The sequence below is a fragment of the Felis catus genome, chromosome B2 (assembly GCF_018350175.1).
Source record: "Felis catus isolate Fca126 chromosome B2, F.catus_Fca126_mat1.0, whole genome shotgun sequence".
Classification (NCBI taxonomy): domain Eukaryota; kingdom Metazoa; phylum Chordata; class Mammalia; order Carnivora; family Felidae; genus Felis; species Felis catus.
Window position 1 is genome coordinate 113,132,874 of NC_058372.1, and position 18,186 is coordinate 113,151,059.

Sequence of the window (18,186 nt, forward strand, 5' to 3'; positions counted from 1 at the left end):
TATATGGGTCTATTGCTAAGCAGTCTGTTCTGTTCCATTGATCTGGTTGTTTTCACCAATTCCATGGTCTTTATTACTAGAAGCATCATAGTAAGTGTTGAAGTCGGGTTGAGTCAGTTCTCCAACCTCATTTTTCTCTTTCAACCTTGTGTTGGTTATTCTGGGTCTTTTTCCTTTCCATATAAACTTTAGAATCTGTCAGAATCCACAAAATAACTTGCTGTGATTTTGATTGAGATTGCATTCCAAATCCAATTGATTTTATGGATCAATTTGGAAAGAATGGACATCCTAACAATATGGAATATTGAGCCTACCTATGAACATGGGCTATCATTTATTGAGTTCTTTGATTTTTTTTATCAGAGTTTTGTAGTCTTCCTTGTTAGGATCTTATACATATTTTGTTAGGTTTATTCCTAAGTACTTCATTTTTGGAAGTGCTAATGTCAATGGTAATGTGTTTTTAATTTCAACTGTCACTTGACTTTTGCGTATTAACTTATCCTGCAACCTCACTATTTATTTGCTTATTGGTTTCAGTAGTTTTTTTTTTTATTACTGTTTTGCATCTTCTACCTAGATGATCATTTGATCTGTGAACAAAAATAGTTTTATGTCTTCCCAATCTGTATACCTTTTATTTTCTTTTGTTGTCTTATTGTACTAGCTAAATCCTACATTATGATGCTGAAAAGGAGTGGTAAGAGAGGACATCCTTGCCTTGTACCTAATTTTAGTGGGCAAACTTTGATTTTATGACTTTAAGTATGATGTTAGCTGTAGGTTTTTTTTTTTTGTTTTTTTTTTTTAAGAAATTCTTTATCAAAGTTGAGGAAGTTCCTCTCTAGTCCTAGTTCAGTGAAAGTTTTTATCATAATAGGTGTTGGGCATTGTCAAATGCCTTTTCTCTATTGATACGATCATGTGATTTTTTTTAGCTTGTTGATGTGATGGATTACATTAGTTGATTTTTGAATGTTGCACCAACCTTGATACTTGGGGTAAGTCCCAACAAGTCATCTGAAATTTTTAAAATAGTACTAAAAACAGAGGTTGAAATAAAAGATGTATAATAAATTGATCCTAATATATGGAAGATCCACTGACAGAGTTGTAGACATACCTCTTCTAAGAATCCGAGGTCAAGAGCACAGCCTTTATTATTGCTATGCTCATACATTTCTAGATTTTGATATCAAAAGACCATCTACAAAAGTTGATACCCATACTTTCATTAAGTGCCCACTACTCCAATTCACTAAAATGAAGCTACCTGTTGATTATCTGCTTGTGAATCAGCTTTTATTATAGCAATATAAATACAAAAAAAACCTGTATTTCTGATTCAGTTTAAATAACCTTATTGAAAAGTCTACCTTTAATTGAGAAGAATCAGATTCCTGGGGGCACCTGGGTGGCTCAGTTGGTTAAGTGTCCAACTTTGGCTCAGGTCGTGATCTCATGGTTCATAAGTTCAGGCCCTGCATCGGGCTCTGCACTGACAGCACAGACCCTGCATTGGATCCTCTGTCTCCCTCTGTCTCTGCCCTACCCCAGCTCTCAAAAATAAAAAATTCATTAATTAATTTAAAAAATAAGAATCAGATTCTTGTATGATTATTTCAAATCAGATAGGTAGGGATGAATCCACAATCAAAACCAATCCCTAAGTCAATTTTTCTTTTAGGTAAATGTATTATATTTTTTACTGATATAAAACAGGCAGCTTAAGCTTATTTCCCTCTACCCTGCCCATTCCTCTCCATCATTCCCATCTTTGTTAATGGCAGCTGCAATCTTACAGCTGCTCAGGCCAGAAATCTTGCAGTTATCCTTGACTCCTGTTTTTCATACTTCATATCCGACCCATTCACAAACCTTAGCAGTATTCTCCAAATATATTCAGAATTTGACCACTTCCCACCACTCATACTTCTGTCATCTTGGCCAAGTTCTCATCATCTATTGTCTGGATATTATTACAGTTGGCCTCTGCACTATCTCCCTGCTTTTGTCCATGTCCACCCTCCAGTGTATTCTCAACATGTTTGTCCATTCAGTGTACAGAACATGTGTGCCTGAATATTCTCTCAGCCCATTGGTCCCAAACAATTTGCCCTCAGACATGATGTTACCTTGAGGGGCCTGAAACAAAAATCAACTCATTCCTCTCAGTGTCCAGTGTCTGTCTGCCTTTTCATCCATCCTCTCTTGCTCTGAACATTTCTAGAATCACTTGACTGGGCTCCATGCCCCCACTGGCTTCCTTTCTAGCACAGTCTCCATCAGAGTTCTTTCTACCTTATGACCTGATTATGCAATTTTCCTGCTTATGAAAACCTCACTGTGTTCCCTCAGAATTATTCATCAGCATTTTCAGCTTCATCTCCTGCACTTGTATCCCATATGCCAACCATTTTTACTATTCCAACTAAACTGAGCACACCCTTGGAAATCTGTTTACTTTTCATAACTGGGTTATTGCCTCTTGGAAGTCTTCCCTAAGACTCCAATCCACAACCACAGTATTGGTTCTTCAGCTCTAATCCATGATATTTTTTTCTTAGCATGAACCTTACACAGTCTAACTGGGGAATAATAGGATATCTCTTGCCACTGGATTTTGAGCTTTTTTTGAGCTGGGGAATCTAATTTTTTATCTTATGCCCCCATTGCCTTAGCTCAATGACTGATTTATATTACTGGTCAATAAATGTTTTATTTTAATCTCTGAGTCCCTTAAAATGTTACCACAACAAATCAAAATCTAATTGAGTACTATGATAACTTTCATTTCAACTACTTTCAATCTAAAAATCAAGAGTATAACCTAGATGTCAGCTGGATATCCCTGGCCTTATGTTCTTAATGGCAGTATACACAACCACTATAATTTAGGTGTAAAACCTCTTTGAGTTTCTGAAGAATTAACCCACCCCAAGCATTTCAAGCACTTAATAACCAAATTTGGCAAGGCAATGGTAAAGGGTCATCTAGTTCCTGCCATCTTGCTGACTTTTCCTCTACTTCTCCCCTTGCCTTTAGAACATATTTCTCTTTTTTTAATGTTTATTTTTGAGAGAGACAGAGAGAACGGGGGGGGGGGGGAAGAGAGAGAGAGGAAGACACAGAATTCAAAGCAGACTCCAGGCTCTGAGCTGTCAGCACAGAGCCCGGTGCGGGGCTCGAGCTCACAGACTGAAAAATCATGACCTGAGCTGAAGTCGGATACTTAACCAACTTAGCCACCCAGGCGCCCCTAGAACGTATTTCTCTTCTCTTTACATTAGAATTTTTAAAATTCTCTCTGAAGCCTTTGTTCTAGCCAACATTCATTGCCCACAGGAAATCACCTAAGTAGGCTATTCTAGATATTTTCTCAGCTAAGGAGATTCTCTTGAGATTCTCAATCAGGTTGCTAAGAGAGGAATACTTTCTTCTTGTTACACCTTCTCAGAAAAATATTTGCAGCATTTTGCCAATTTATCACATAAGTTCTCTCCCCAAGCAGGCGTACTCAGTACTGGGACTCAAAGCCTATCTATCCATACTCTTCTTTCCCAGGCAAGGATTCTCAAACTTCAGTGTGCATCAGACCACCTGGTGGGACTGTTTGAAACAGAATGCTGGATCCTTCCCCCGAGTTTCTGATTCAGCAAATTTGAGAGTAGGCAGGACTTTGCATTTCTAAGTGGTTCTCAAGTAATGAAGTTGCTGGTGGTTGCCATCAAATTAACTGAGGAGTTTTTAAAAATATGTTCATGCCACACCCCAAGTTCAATTTGAATCCCTAGGGATAGAGTCCAGGCCCCGTATTTTTGAAAATTCCTCAGGTAATTCCAACACGCAGCCAACTTTAAGATCCTGTGTCCTGTAGGACTGAGTAAAACTTAGTGCCCTGTTACAGTAGATTCTCAGGAAGGAATGTTAATATTTGCATATGACTTGCCAAAAGCCTTTCTTTGTTTAGAAATCATGTTTACTTCTTATATTTTAGGAAGGAAGGAAGGAAGGGGAGAAGGAAAGTGGGAAGCAGGGAAGGAGGAAGGACAAAAGGCCTGGCTCAAACCTGGCAAATGCACTGTGAATTTACATTACCTCTGGTTCACAAAGTTCTGCCCAAGAGAAGTATTTAAATGGCGTCCCACTCAAAAATGTGCAAAGCTACCTAAGCTACAAAGTTGAAGCCTGGTGCAGTGTGGATAATATCCAGGACTTGCCTTGCCTTGTATTTGGAGTGGAATACAAGTAGAGTAAAACGTTTTTTGGTATCTTACAAGTTCAACCTCACTGCAAACAAAAGAACCAAATTAAGGACTGGCCCAAGGAAGGAAGGCATCCCTAATTTTGGTAGGCCCTAGGTTAGGCTCCTTATGGAAACCTGTTTCTATTGCAGCCAGTTGCTAAGATATGGGAAAAGTTGTTCTCTAGCCTAGCTCAATCATATGTCTGGAAGTGCATGGCTTTTGATTATTTGAATTGTGGCAGCATTAAGAGTTTAAGGATGACCTGGACAGAAGGCCGAATCTCCAGCCCATTTTCCTTCACATTTTTTTCTGTGCACAGAACCAACAATTCACAGGTAGCAAATTAGTAGGCCTAATTTACAATCAGCATTTCAGGTTTGTTCTGGGGAGTTTTTTGACCAGATGACAAGCTCTACTTTTTTCCACTTCTGGAGATCTTGAGTCATACTTAAATCAACTGCAGCTGCATAAGTTTAAATTGGTGCCTCGTCCCTACTTGTTTTATTTCCTAAGAGAACCCAGTGTTAGTTCTCTCTTACCGTCTTCCTGGATTATCTTCATTAAGATTGAAGTTACTGGAGACCCTCTGGCATTTCATGAAACTGAAACTCTGTCAGGAAGTTTCACTTCACTATAGTGAAGTTTCCATAGTTGTTACATAACTTCTTCCAATAAAACTTTATTCTCCAAACTGTTCAAACTGTTTTTTCCTCATTGCAAAAATCTTCTAGTCTTAATACATATTGTAAAGAAATTTGCTACCCCTCATTGGTACACAAATCTCCACGGTTTTCTGTGATACCCAATCCCTTTTCAAGTGTTAGATGCTCAGCCTGAGACAGATGTATGGACAGTTTTAACATTACATATAACTTCTGCTGCTGGGACCTATGAACTCTTTACTCATTTCCTTTCCTCACTGACTCTGCCCTACTAGTCTCAGCAGTATAGCAACATGTTATAACCAGAACTCAAGATCCTTCTCTCCAATTTCTGGTCCCAAATATTCAGGAATAACCATGGTTTTCCAATCATCATCAGCCTATTACCAGATACTCCAATGCTTGCACAATAGTAATCTCACAGAAGCAGCCAAGTTTCTAAGAAGTCTGCCCTGGTAGATGAAGCATGGACAGAGCTTTAGAGCAGTTCCCAGAAGACAGATTATGAAGTCTCTTGCCCCTTCCAGTACAAATTAAAAAAAAAAAAATTGCAAATCTCCAGATGTTTAAACACCAACTTTCAAAGTCCATACTCTCTTGCTGCTTCTTAAGGACTCTAAGCTCAAAAACATGGAACAGCTGTGTGACTTCCTCAAAGGCTGTTTAATGAGTAGTTCCACACTACTGCTAATGGCCTGGCCTGTGCAGGGTTAATTTCTACTTTCCCAGACCATGTACCCAACAGTTTGAGATTCATGATGTACATGGTCTGCTCATGTATGGAATGGAGAATTAGTGGGGATTTAGCTTAAAGGAAGCTAAGGAAATTCATGTGAAGAACCAGTGAAACTTGAATTTGTCTGGGTTCTCCTAGACTGTGTATTCTCATTTGCTGTCTCTACACAGCATCATCGTAATCCAGGCATGATATCCCCTAAAAAGTTGCCCCATCAAAAATTAATGTTTGGTGATTCTGACAAGTTTTGGTGATGGGACATATCAAGCACTGCATGTCATTCTCCTAATGTTTCATTGGTTCTCTGTCCTACCTTGACCTCTCTTCTCATGTCTCAGAGCACTTTTATCCCTTTTCTGAGGCCTTGGAGCCAAGAGACATCTGTGTTCCTCAGAGACTCACTTTATCACTTAAGTGGACTTATCAAGACATTTTCCTAGCAAAGAGATTGTTTGTTAAGAGAAAATTTTCACACTTTAAGAGGAGAAAAATCTCCTTAAATTCCATTTATTGGTTTGTACAATATACCAGGTATTAACATTAAACACTTTATGTACATTATTCCACTTAATCCTAATAATCCCTTGACAGAGGCAGTAGTACTCCAATTTAGATAAAACTGCTGTCAAAGGAGGCTAAGAAATTTGCTTAAGAGCATATAGATTGTAAATAGTCAAGTTGAGATTTGAACCTAAGACTGACACCACAGTCTAAATTCTTAATCACTGCTACTAAGTATCTAGTATATTCCCAGCACATGGTGCTCGGGATATGCAGTACTCTTGTATTATGCACAACGTTATGGTGGGAGGCAAAAGAAATTGCTCTCAATAAGGCAAAGGATTCAGTACTCTCAAAAGCAATACACATATACATGGACTATGCAAATTTTAAAAATTTGTGAATACGCTACTACTTATTTTATGTGCTACTATGAAATTTGTGCCAGTGTGGATAGAAGCATTTCCATCGTTTTAATATAGAGTTGGCTGTGGATTGAGCCTGTGAGTCTAACATCACAACTTCCTACTTATTGAGTACTTCCTCTGAGGATGACATTGTGTTTTCTGGGGAGGTACAGAATGAACCATAAAAGATGGTCTAGGTCAAGAGCTTATTGGGGCGCCTGGGTGGCTCAGTCGGTTGAGTGTCCGACTTCGGCTCAGGTCATGATCTCACGGTCTGTGAGTTCGAGCCCCTCGTCGGGCTCTGTGCTGACAGCTTAGAGCCTGGAGCCTGCTTCGGATTCTGTGTCTCCCTCTCTCTCTGTCCCCCTCCCCTGCTCATGCTCTGTCTCCCTCTCTCTCTGTCTCAAAAATAAATAAAAACATTAAAAAAAATGTTAAAAAAAAGAGATTATTGTAGTTGGCGCAGATGCTATGTATCCTTTAGAAGTTATTGAATGGTTAGAGAAGTCTTAAGTAATAAGGTGAAATTCCAGTCCAGTTTCGAAGAACGAGGATTGGAATTGTAGAGAAGGTTGAAAGTTCGCTCCTGGTGGGAGGATCAATGGAAACTACTTGTGTTATCACAACCTGCTCCTGAACACAACACGGCCCATCACACCAGCTACTCGTACTCCGGCACTCAACCAGAAAGCACCTCGCAAGCGGACACTGCTCCTCCAGCAGCTGCCACGCTCAAAGTACCAGTGCGGGAACCCCGGGACAGCGCCCACCTCTCCCAGCTTCCGCTTCCGGTCCTTCAGGCTCCGCCTCAGCGGAAAAGGCTTTGTGAGAAGGGGGAGGAGTAAAGGTGGGAAACTGCGCGAGCCGCGCAGGCGCACCTTGGACGGCTGCAATGGCGCTGTCGTGCTCCCTGAATAGGTATCTCCTGCTCATGGCTCAAGAGCACCTGGAGTTCCGCCTGCCGGTGAGCCCGCAGCGACCTCCACAACTTAAGGACGGGAGAGGACGGCACGGTGGGGTTGGTGTGCGGGCGGCGGCGATCGTCCCAGCATGAGCAAGCGGGGACCCGGGCGTGTGTGCTTGTCGGGGATATCACGGGTCCCCAGTCCCTCGGTCCCTAGGAAGAATCTGAGCTTGGAGGAGGATGTGTGAGAAAGAAGTCCAAGACGCACTCTCTCAGCCTTGCCAAATATTTTCATTCATTCTTCTACCCATGCGCCAGGTATTGGAGTTAGGTGAATATGACCAGTCCTCTTGCTTCGGGAGCTCTTCGTCTAGCAGAGAATAGAGACAGCCGATAGAAATGCTCAGGGCGGTGTTTTAAGTGGCAAACATGTAGGTCAGAGCCCGTGTGGCAGGGTGGGATTGCTGATGGTGGTAGTAGGTGGCAGGAGTTAGATAATGGAGAAGTTGGAAAAAGTGTTTTATTCATTCAAGAAACATTTTCCGAGTACTTGTAATTGCACGTGCTGGACGCTGGGGTTATAAAGATGAAAAAGACTATTTCTGTCTTCAAGGAGCTTACTGTTTAGGCTAAGGGCTGAACAGATGTGAAAACATATTATGAAATAGCATTTGTAAGTGCACTGATAGATGCTTAGGGAAGTATGAGAGCATAGAAGGGGAATCTAATCCACCTGTGGAGTGGAAGATGTTGGTCTTTAAGATCGCTTCCATTTGACACTTGAAAGTAACTAAAGTATGAATGAGTTAGGCCAAGCAGAGAAGTAAGTAAATTAGGATTACAATTTATTATTACTGGATTATGAAATATGTAGCTGAGAGTGGCAAGAAGAGAGCAGGAGAGGCAAATAGGGGCCAGAAAATGCAAAGCCTTGAAAACCCTGGAACGGAAGAGAAAATGTATTTAGCTTGTAAGGGAAATTTGCTGAAAAATTTTAAGCTAGGAAGTGACAATAGATTTTTCCTTAAAAATCACTGTGGCGGCAATAATGAGGACAGATTTAAGAGGAATTTGAGTCTAGAATCAGAGACCAGTTATGACTCTGTTGACATAGTTTTATTAATAGATCAAGGAGGCCTGAACTGGCAGGGGGTAAGAGGATGGGATAGACCAAGAAAATATTTAGGTGATGAAATCATCAGGACTTGATGATTGAATATGGGGAGAGGGGGGAACAGGGGCCAATTAAGAATGACTTCTGGGGTGCCTATAAGAGCTTCTCCATTTAAAATGTAGAGCACAGGCAGATAAAAGATTTAAATTGGTTATGCCAAATTTGATGTGTTTGTGTAATAAGTGGAGATGACTGGGCAGTGAATATATGAGTAGGCACAGAGTACAATATACTGGTAATAAATGTTTGGGAGGCTTCTGCATATGAATACTGGTAGTAAATGGATACTAGGAGGGAAAGTGAAATTATTTAGAGAAAGCACAGTGTTGAAAGAGTGATGGGCCAAATGGAGGTGCTTGGAAGCACTGATATGGAGGGGAAGTGAGAAAAGGAGGTCATGAAGAGGATAGGCAAGTATCAGAATAGGAAGACTGTGAGGGCACAGAAATCAGGAGGGTAAATTTTTAGGAATTTTGCTAAAGCTGTTGTGTAGAATTTTAGGAGGGTAAGCTAGATTGCTTGGCTTAATGGTCGCTGAGAAAAAAGGAGAGATAGACTGCTCCAGAGCAGTCTAGAGCATAAGAAGGGAAAGAGATTGGTTAACAGGTTGAGGGAGGCCTAGGGTCAAGCAAAGTTTGTAGGCTGAAGAGAAGGGGAGAATGGCTCTAAGGACACAGTGGGGGGTGCTGGCCTTTCACTAGAAGGAGACCGCTTACAGAGGAGAGTTAGTTTGGATGTGGGGTGGCTGCCAGAAGGTCTGCTTTCTAGGTAATGAATGAGTCAGGGTTATTTCTTGAGAGATTAGGGACCAAGCAGTTGAGTGGAGAAGTTGAGAAAAATAGTTTAATTTAAAATAGTCATTGAGAGCAAAATAGGGAGCTGATCGGTTAAAAAATTGCGAACACAGTTGTTAGAGCAAATGCTGAAAATCCAGCTGAGGGTGAAGATCATGTGTTTATAATTGTGCCTGAGAGTCTCTGATTTTCTTCAGTTGTGCTCAATTCACCGGCCTTAGGAATTATGAAGGAGACTGTGGCATCGATTCAGGATTGATGTTTTGCTGGGCTTGTGCATTGGCAAGATAGGGGTGCAGGGCGTAGAGCTTCATGGAGGAAGTAATATTTTAATAGATATTAATTGATAAAGAGTTGTTTTGTTGGTAAAGAGGACTAGAAAGCCCACTTCAGTAAGACACAAAAGCAGGTGTAAAGGCATGGAGGGAGTTGATTATGCTGGTGGTGTGGGGTGTGTGGGAGTGGGGATGAAGTAATGGGCAGTGAGGCTGGAGAGATGGGTAGGATCCAGATTTTGGAGTGTTTTGAAACTATTACAAGGGATTTGGATCTTATTTTAGATTTAATGGGGAGCCATTGATTCTTTTTTAAGGCAGGAAATGACAATTTTTTTTTTCTTTTTAAAACCAGTAAGTGACCAGTAATCATTGGTGTTTTAGAGAATTCTGGAGTACCAGAGAGAGGATATCACTTAGAGGATACTGAAGTGGAAATAGAGGCCAAGGAGGGTATGTGCTCCATAGGCAGGCAGTGCAGTGAGAATGGGTGGCTAGGCTGCAGTCTTAACAGCATCCCCAGTACTTGCACATTTTACCTCTTTTCTTTCTCTTAAATTATTCTTAGTCATTGTCTTACCCTAGTGCCAATTTAATCTCCCAAAAAGCTCAGTCCTGTTTTACATTTTCATTGTCCCAAGGCTGAAACTTCTTAGTCTGGCATTAGCCTACCATTGCATGGTTCTTTTCTCTGTCTCCCCCCACCTCCCCATGTCCCCTCCTTCCCACTTCTCCTGCTCCCCACCACAGTGAGACCTGAAGTGAATCCCTATCATTCCTTGAATGATGCCCTCAGTTTTGTGCTTTGGTCTGTGCTGCCTTTTGTCTGGTGGCCCTTTCCTATTTCAATGTTCGATCTATTATTGATTTTACATAGTATTCATTAGTCTATTTTAGGTTTATTTTTTTTACTTGTTTCTTTTTCAAATTCGCAATTTCCTTAATGGGTTTTTATCCTTTAATAAAATTCTTAATTATGTCTTTTATCCCCTTCAATATAGAAAGCATAGTTAAATATGATAAAAGGAGTCCTGTGGATATGCTACCCTTGTGTATTGTTTCTCTTGGTTCTTTTTCATATGGGTGCTGGCTTATTTTTAAATATATGCTAGATGTCTTTGTAAAGTTATTTGAAGAAATAACATGAAGACTGGGATGATGTAAATCCTCTTAAAGATAGCAACATTAATGATCTAGAGTGACTTGAACTCATTTTCTGGTGTTAAGTTTTGTTTCTGTTCTGATTCACACATGCTCCTCTGGTATGTAGCTTTTGGGGATCTCAATCCAGACTGAGGGGTTTATCAAGCCATCTTCCTTCTCCATGGACGGCCCAATATTCTTCTGTTTCTCTAGCTCCATTAAGCTGTCAAAAACACTTTCCACCCTCACAGCTGCTTTTGGAATTGATAAATGCCCCAGGAAGCAAGTGGCTGCACCTTGGGATTTTTGGCTTCTCCTGAAGTTTGGTTTGGTAATTCTTATAACGTCTCTATGCCTTCAGATGCCAGGTTTCTCTAGTTCTTCTCAGAAGGCTTAATCTGAATTACCTAGTTTGCCATCAGTGGAAGTGGAAGTCCTCTTTCATTTATACCGATTCTCCCTATATTACGGGCTTAAGTCAGTTTCCGTGAAAACTTCTAAAACTGAAGTAATCTTTTCTCTCTTGAACTCTGATATAATACCTTTTTGAGCACTCACTGTTTTGCACCTCACATTTCAGTTACTAGGTTGAATGTTTTGTTCTACTAGACTGTAAGCTCTCTGAGGATAAAATGTGTGTTTATCTTTACACAGCTTAGTGCCTTGCACATGTTAGTTTTTCAGTAAGTATTGAATTGAGTGAAAGGATCCTTTTGGGGAAGGGAATCAGAAGGGCTGTCAACACTTTTGAGTCAGTCTTCTGTATGAGAACTGCTAAGAAGGAAAGCTGCAATGAGTAGCTGCCTTTATGATTTAAAATGAGAGATTAGGAATGTACGTGTGGTCCGGTTTTACCTTTGTAGAGTTAATCAGAGCCAATTTTAGTTGGCGCCTGCCTTATTGTACTGAAAGTAGACATCTGGGTTTTATTGCTGGCTCTGAAACAAACTAAGTGTATGAAAAAGTGAGTGGCTAAAAGAACTGAAAATCTCATATGAATTAATGCATCAGGCATGCCCCAGATCAGGCTGTATTTTTATATCTGATATAAATTCTTTTGTTCCTAATGGAGAAAAATTCCCAACTAGAAAAGTCAATTTGCCATAAGAAGAGTAAAGATTTTGTGTTTTGCTTTTTCCAAGTGGATTGAGTAGTTTAATACAGGTTTTGCTCATAAATTTGAAACTTGGGTCATCATATCTCGTTTTTAAGTCATTGCTTAAGTTTTAGGTGGTAAACTTCAATAATCCTTCACTTTTTTCTTCCAAAGTAGGAATTTTAAGTGTGTTTTAAAACCTTTGTGGGTTTTTGGCCTGTTACTTTTATATTTTATTTTATTATTTTATTTTTATTTATTTTTAATTTTTTTAATTTTTATTTTAATTTTTATTTATTTTTCTTTTTTGAGAGTGTGCACACACAAGCAGGGGAGGGCAGAGGAAAAAAGAGGGAAAGAATCTTAAACAGGCTCTGCACAGAGAGTCCCCAGTCAGGGCATGATCTCACAACACTTAACTGACTGCGCCACCCAGGCACCCCAGCCTGTTACTAATTTTTAACAAGATATCTCAGGAGCAGCAAATTTTGATGTTTTAAACGTAAAGCTGATCTTGGGGTGCTTGGGTGGCTCAGTCAGTTGAGCGTCTGATTTCGGCTTAGGTCATGATTTTGCAGTCTGAGTTTGAGCCCCACTTCGGGCTCTGTGCTGACAGCTCTGAGGCTAGAGCCTGCTTCGGATTGTGTGTCTCCCTCTTTCTTGCTCTCTCTCTCAAAAATAAACATTAAAAAAAATGTAAAGCTGACCTCACAATATGATTTAATAAAGAATGAACAGTAATCATTCTAGACCAAAGTAACTCAATCTAGAACTTCACTTTTTTTCTTTTAAGAATTATAACTGTCAGTCTTGCTTGATTTCTTGAGGTACTGGACTTCAGTGTTGTGGTCATCATCATCTTGATTCCTTTACTAACACCCTCGTTTCTGTGCGCCTGTTGCCCAGACCTCCTTATTTTGTGAGGTAGCTATGATTCCCATTTTACAGGTGAGAAAACTAAGAGTTGGAGGACTGAAGTGTCTTGTATAAAACCACATGGTCCCTATTTGGAAGAGGTGAAAATAAAATTGTGGTCCCATCTGACTCCCAAGTCCAGTGATACCTCCTATTTAAATGTGTATCACCCATGTTGCAAAATGACTTTTGGGTTACTTTCAGTGATTTACTGATAGACTATCCTAGTTCTTAGTCTCTCCATATAATTCAATTGAATTTAGCTCCTTCTACTACCAGGAATTAAAAAAAAAAAAAGATTTATTTCATAGACAAAAGGAAAAACAGAAAAGGCATGAGTTGCTCAAACCTTCCATTCTTTTTGGTCTTGAAGTAGAGGATGTAGGTGGTCTAGGTATACTGTCTCATGGTGGCTGTGGCTCATGATGAGCTTGGTGATCAAGGCTCCTTGTAGTTGGGATGAAAGGGGACTGTAGGCACCCAGCAGAGGGGACACATCTCTAATTAGGTTACCTCCATAAGACCTACAGAGACCAATGGGATTCTACCTGCTTTATGTTATTTGAGGAGAGTAAATTTGTTAGCAGTACAAATTGTAAAATGTGTATAGTCCTCTTGTATTTAACAACACAAAGTGATTGCTTCATGGAATATACATACTATCTGAACAGATTGCAGCTTTGCATTCCCGATGTTTTTAAAGTAGCTACTGTGTTCTCTTTCTAGTTCTATAACTTTATCCAGAGAGAAGAGGAAGTTCACTTGCTATTAACTTCTGTTTAATGAATCCACAGTGATGCTTCCTGGTTAATCACTTACTTCTTGTCTGAAAATCCTCAACTCATTTGTTTACTAATTCATTTTATTGACCAGTTGTCAGATTTGCTAATCTATAGTTTTTGTCATCTAATATTTTCTAAAATCAGGGCATTTTCTGACCAAGTCTTTTGGCAATCCTCTTGTCTAAAATTTCTCAAATTATTTACCATGGTGTGGCTGTAAAATTTTTTCAGAGCTTAGAGTTGTAATTTGTCTGGCGTTGAAACTTAAATGCTTCGGGTAGATCACCAACCCACTCTTTAAAAAGATCTAATTAGGGGCGCCTGGGTGGCGCAGTCGGTTGAGCGTCCGACTTCAGCCAGGTCACGATCTCGCGGTCCGTGAGTTCGAGCCCCGCGTCGGGCTCTGGGCTGATGGCTCAGAGCCTGGAGCCTGTTTCGGATTCTGTGTCTCCCTCTCTCTCTGCCCCTCCCCCGTTCATGCTCTGTCTCTCTCTGTCCCAAAAATAAATAAACGTTGAAAAAAAAAATTAAAAAGATCTAATTATACCTATATCTGTTAATAGGCTTTGAGTTCCCTGTGTTAAAATGTGTTCTTTCTATAATATTTTCAATATAGGAAATAAAGTCTTTGCTTTCACTTTTTGGAGGTCAGTTCACCAGTAATCAGGAAACTTATGGAAAGGTAAGTTGAATTTATATTTTTCATTAGACCATGTGCAACATATTTATAAGTAGAACCTTGTATTTGAAGAGAAAAACTGCAAATCTTAAATTTATATTTGTATAGTTGCTTGTATCTGTTTCTAGGGGAAATTGAATAAAAAGTATATTTTTGGGGAAAAAAGTTGTGGTTTTGCAAAGTCATTCAAGTTTATTTTTAATATTCATTTAGTTTACTAATTTTTTTAGCTCAGCATCTGTACCATAATGGGTATCTGTCCCTTAAATGAAAAAAAGGGCTGTTTTCCGTTGATGAGGTATGATTAGAATTTAGAATTTAGTGGAATTTCAGACTCATATTGAGAATTATTTAAAAATTTAAAATTGTGCATTTATGAGAATGTGAATTCATGAGATTTGTATTTTGTATTTGATAGTTTTTCAGTGTATTAGAGAAGTTTGGAAAATAGAAAAAAGTCATTGACAATTCTTTCACATGACTTATAATTTGAGGGTACTGCCTTCCAGTCTCTTTTCATATGCTTTTTCCCCTTCAGTTCCAATACTATGAACTTCTGCAGTCTCTTTTTCACTTGATATTATTAATATTAATTATTAACATATGATTAATATTATTAATAGGCACATATTGCTACGTAGCCTTCATCACTAACAGGGTTATATAATATTTCCATTGAAATTTTTCTGTAGACTAGTATAAATATTGGAAGAAGAAAGACAGGGTATGGAAGGGAGGATTTCTTCCAAAAAATGAGAGAACTTAGTTGAAAGTCGGCTACGGCTGGACTTTACTCCTGATTGACTTTCGTGTATTGAGGGAGGCGGAAAAGAGGGAGATTGTGGATATAATTGGGTGAAAGTGTTGAACTGAGGTCAGGAGGCTGCTTTGTGTTTATGTGTTCTGGCAAGGTGTTATTTGGGTGGAGATAAAAAGTGCCTTAATCTTGAGGGTTGAGACAGGGGATTGGTAAACCCTCCTGGGGCACCTGGAACTGTTTTCCTTAGATAAAATAATAAATAATGATAATTTAATAACATACCCTATGATTTTCCATCATAGTTATTTCAGAGTTCCTCATCTACCCACTCAGATGGCCACAACTACCTAAAAGAGAGGGATCATTCAAGAAATACATTACTTAGAAGTTAAAAATAAAATAGCTGCATTATAAGGAATGATAATAAAAAAATTCCGAGATTATACTTTGGGGTAAAATATGCATCCTTTGCATTAATTATTTTGGTCAAAATACATAAGAGAACACATACAGAATTAATCTTAACTGTGTATTTGCTGATCTTTGCATTTATAGTCATTTATAAAAATGTTCTGAGGCTGTAGTTTAGTATCCTAACAAATAACCTGTTGAAATAATTCACTTTTTTACTATTGGAGCAATTTCTATTTTGGTTAGAGTCAGATCAGGTATTCTTACATAGACGTTGCAGATAGGAATCTCTCCTTATTGACTTCTTGAATAGAAGCATATGAGGCCATAAAACCAGTTACAAGTAAGTTGTATATATTGTTATTTTTTTTCAGTCTCCTTTTTGGATTCTTAGCATTCCCTCTGAAGATATTGCCAGAAACTTAATGAAACGGACAGTGTGTGCCAAGTAAGAGAAACTTATAATGTTTTCCTGCAGGTTGTACACCATACTTACACTACTCTGTCCTTTTTTGCTCTAGTGGCAGAGAGTAGAAGGGGTTAGTTGTGGGGAGCTCACTGTAGCTTGCAGTTACATGAATTTGCCACTGGATGGTGGTGGTAGAACAGGGAGTTCTCTGCTGAAGCAGGGTGGGGGAATCTTAGTGGTGCAATGCATAAATAATTGTTTTGGAATAATGTTTTTAAACTTCTGTATAAACAGGAATATGGTATAAGATGTAAATGCTGTTATTTTAGAGGATAAATGCCACATTTAATTATAACCAAAGTATACAGTATCTAGATGGCATTTAGTTGGGTGAGCTGATTCAAGTTGAAATGACAAAAAGTGAGGACTGCCATAAAATATGTTTTGATATTTTATTTGTTAGCAGAATCCTGACTATCATCTCTTGTGTGGAAAGGAAAGGAAGAGTTCGTTTTCAAAGGATAATATTCTCAATCCTAATGGCAGCATTAATTACAGTTACAAAGTAGTTTGAATTTAGATGCACAAAACTGTGCTACTATGTAGAATGCAGTTCCATTACAATGAATTCTTGCTTGCAATGTTTGTATGAAATTTGCTTGTAATTGTCTAAATGTTCCTGGAAATTGGTGGAAGCTTTAGGATTAAAAAAATTTTTTTTTGAACATGTATTAATTTTTGATAGACACAGAGCGCAAGAGGGGGAGGGGCACAGAGAGAGGGAGACACAGAATCCAAAGTAGGCTACAGTCTCTGAGCTGTCAGCACAGAGCTTGATGCAGGGCTTGAACCCACAAACCATGAGATCATGACCTGAGATGAAGTCAGACAGCCCCCGAGGTGCCCTGGATTTTTTTTTTTTTTTATAGTAATTTGCTTTTTGTAATCATTAGGAGAGTAACTACTAGTTACTAAATGTTAGTATTAGCTAAGTATTATTAATAGTAACATTTTAGCTGGTCTTTTTTCTTTTTGTCTTATGGAGAAGACTTTGGGAAAATTGGATTTACTGCACCTTTTCACCTGTTTCACTAAAATAAATGATGTTACTGCATGATTTGCATTCTGGTATAAGAATACAATGATGAAAACCTGGAAAAATCTTGACTCATGTTAAATTTCCCTCCTTCTGTGTAAAGTGAAACTTCTCTGTGTAATTTGAACTAAAGCTATGTTGATTTTTAGCACACATTATTTCTAGCTTAGAAAATACAGGTAATAGTATTACTGTATTGTATTAGTGGAGCAAGCATAACGAACTAGGGAAGTAATTGTTATATATTACTGCACGAGCTGATTTCTTTACTGAATTTAGTACTAATCATTTATTTCCTAGGTCCATATTTGAACTATGGGGTCATGGAAAATCTCCGGAGGAGCTGTATAGTTCTCTTAAAAACTACCCTGCGGAGAAGATGGTGCGTAGTGAAATGCGGTTTTATATAGGTATATTTACATATACTGTAGAACTACTAAACTTAAAAGAATTTATCTGCTTTTATTTTAGGTTCCATTCCTACATTCAGATTCTACATATAAAATAAAGATTCACACATTTAATAAAACATTGTCACAAGAAGAAAAAGTCAAACGAATAGATGTAAGTGAATTTAGCTAAAATCAAAATCAAATGTAGTCTGGCTGCTGTTGATAGGTGATAGTACTCAGCTCTGCTAAGTGCTTGTTTTGTAGTACACTGTGTGCTAGGTCATTTTCATGTTTTGTCTTAATGCTGATACCAAACTTACAAGATAGGTATTATTCTGTAAGCACTATTTTTCCTTTACTATTCTAATGAGACATGAGAATTACTTTTATTTTTTAGGCACTTGAATTTCTGCCATTTGAAGGAAAAGTGAATTTAAAGAAGCCACAGCATATATTCTCTATATTGGAGGATTATGGCTTGGACCCAAACTGCATCCCTGAGAATCCACATAATATTTATTTTGGTAGATGGGTAAGCAGGTGTTCTTGTTACCTATTTCAGATCGTTTCTTTAAAAGCTTAATGTTAGACCTTCGAAGGCTCAGAACTACTGTGTGAATGAAAATCGGTGGGAAATATGTGGTTATGTGTTCTGTTTGTTTTTTCAGAGATTCCTGTGAAGTGCAAGAGGCTTGTTAGATACAGGGTCTAGGTAGGAGGTGGTATATGGGGGAAAAAATAATGTAAGACTTGTCTGAAGTCTGAATTGCTTTTTAAGCAGAGAGAAGGCAGAGTGCTGT

The 18,186-nt window shown here is 38.7% G+C and overlaps 1 protein-coding gene across 3 annotated transcripts in view; it reads left to right on the plus strand.

The window, feature by feature from the left end:
- The first annotated feature begins 7,073 nt into the window (after positions 1-7,073).
- Positions 7,074-18,186, plus strand: part of TRMT11 (tRNA methyltransferase 11 homolog) — a 58,974-nt gene continuing 47,861 nt past the window's right edge. Inside the window, exons 1-6 of one of the 3 annotated variants that reach the window (XM_003986532.6) lie at positions 7,074-7,520; positions 14,256-14,321; positions 15,864-15,937; positions 17,295-17,376; positions 17,466-17,558; positions 17,784-17,918. In XM_003986532.6, coding sequence (XP_003986581.2) covers positions 7,449-7,520; positions 14,256-14,321; positions 15,864-15,937; positions 17,295-17,376; positions 17,466-17,558; positions 17,784-17,918 — 522 coding nt within the window. In that variant the 5' untranslated portion in view covers positions 7,074-7,448. The other 2 variants (XM_011282620.4, XM_011282622.3) reach the window with 2 other exon arrangements.